The sequence below is a fragment of the Sinocyclocheilus anshuiensis genome, unplaced genomic scaffold (assembly GCF_001515605.1).
Source record: "Sinocyclocheilus anshuiensis isolate Anshui unplaced genomic scaffold, SAMN03320099.WGS_v1.1 scaffold244, whole genome shotgun sequence".
Classification (NCBI taxonomy): domain Eukaryota; kingdom Metazoa; phylum Chordata; class Actinopteri; order Cypriniformes; family Cyprinidae; genus Sinocyclocheilus; species Sinocyclocheilus anshuiensis.
Window position 1 is genome coordinate 801,306 of NW_015558588.1, and position 1,574 is coordinate 802,879.

The 1,574-nt window shown below is 41.4% G+C and overlaps 1 protein-coding gene across 1 annotated transcript in view; it reads left to right on the forward strand.

Moving 5' to 3' along the window:
- Positions 1 to 1,574, forward strand: part of LOC107679951 (anosmin-1-like) — a 76,514-nt gene that overhangs the window by 47,363 nt on the left and 27,577 nt on the right. Inside the window, exons 5-6 of the mRNA XM_016475680.1 lie at positions 121 to 305; positions 1,023 to 1,152. Of these exons, the coding sequence (XP_016331166.1) occupies positions 121 to 305; positions 1,023 to 1,152 (315 nt within the window). The remainder of the gene's footprint in view (positions 1 to 120; positions 306 to 1,022; positions 1,153 to 1,574) is intronic.

Below are 1,574 nucleotides of genomic sequence, written 5' to 3' on the forward strand. Positions count from 1 at the left end.
GCGCCCTCTAGCGGCGAAAATTACATATTGTGCCTTTAAAATCCATTAATATGTGCAGACTTCAGCACTAGTGTCTGGTGTTTTGATTAGAGCGTCTCTGTCTGTCCGTCCGTCTCTCAGGATCTCCTCTGAAGCCGCGGAAGGAGCTGCTGTTTGTGGAGCAGCCATCAGGACTGCTGGAGGTTCGCTGGTCGTCCCGCTTTAACGTCTCCGTGGAGCCGGTGCTTTACGTGCTGCAGCGACGCTGGAACTTCGGCATCCATCCCAGTGAAGATGACGCTACGCCGTGGCAGGACGTCGCTCAGGTCAGGCCTTTCACCCATTCGTGCAACTATATGCATCTTAAAAACATGACACTATTTAATTTAGCAACCCAGCTGACACTTAAAAGAAAATTAAAGGAGTAGTTCACTTCCCGAATAAAAATCTCCTGATAATTTATTTTATTTATTCTGACAATATTTTGAATTAGCTTTTACTTTTATATTTTCCACTCAATTAAAAACCGACAAATAAAATCAAGTCTTTTTTTATGCTTTTTCTTGTTCAATAGCCATTTTTCCCCTCGGAAATTCATCACAATTCAATAGTAAAATTGGAAAGCTTTTGTTTCATGCCAACTTTACTGCAAAAAAATGATGTTCTATTTTAAATTATTAGAGAGACATTTCCTTAAGATAATAAGTTTTGTTTTCTGAAAAATGTATCAAAATTAAGCGACATTGGCAGATATTTGTTCTTGTTTTAAGCAAAAACTCTCTACATTTTGATACGAAAATGAAAATGAAAAGTAATTTTTCTTCAGTAAATGTATCTTGATTTAAGAATGTTTAGATATTTGTACTGGAAAACAAGAAGTTAGAACGTCATTTTTTGCAGTGTTTAAGCAAATACACAGATGCTCAGATGTCTCGCCAGTCTTTCATGTTTTAAAATAGATCAGATTCCAAGCTCATATTTAGGGTCGCATGTATGTGACCCTGTGACCTCTGGCCATGACCTTTGACCCCTGTGCCCCTCAGGTTGCTGAAGAGCGCGTGCTGCTGAGCGACGTCCGGCCGAGCAGGTGGTATCAGTTCCGCGTGGCGGCGGTGAACGTTCATGGCACCCGCGGCTTCACGGCTCCCAGCAAACACTTCCGCTCGTCCCGAGGTGAGTCTGACAGATTTACAGTCCTCACAGGTGCAGCCCTTCACCTGCTGCTCGCTGTAGGCCTGATTTACTCCCTGAGCTACTATTTAAGCTTCTTCTTCTTCTTCTTCTTCTTCTTCTTCTGAGACTAAGTTTAGTCAGTATCTCCTACTAGAGTTTTGAAGCTACTACCTCCAAACTCGGCTTAGACCTTCAGACTTTTAGTTTTAGTGGATGATAATAACCCTGATAATGACTGAATGCTGATTTCTGATTTCTTTAACAAGCTTGAACCTGACTCGTGCTGCTCTGATAGATTTACTCTCACTGTAGATGAGAGAGCAATGGTTATGGCAGTGAGACTCTAAGTCCTGATGATGTGTGAGATGTATAAGACACGTTAAAGGGATAGTTCACCCAAAAATGAAAATTAGCCCATTATT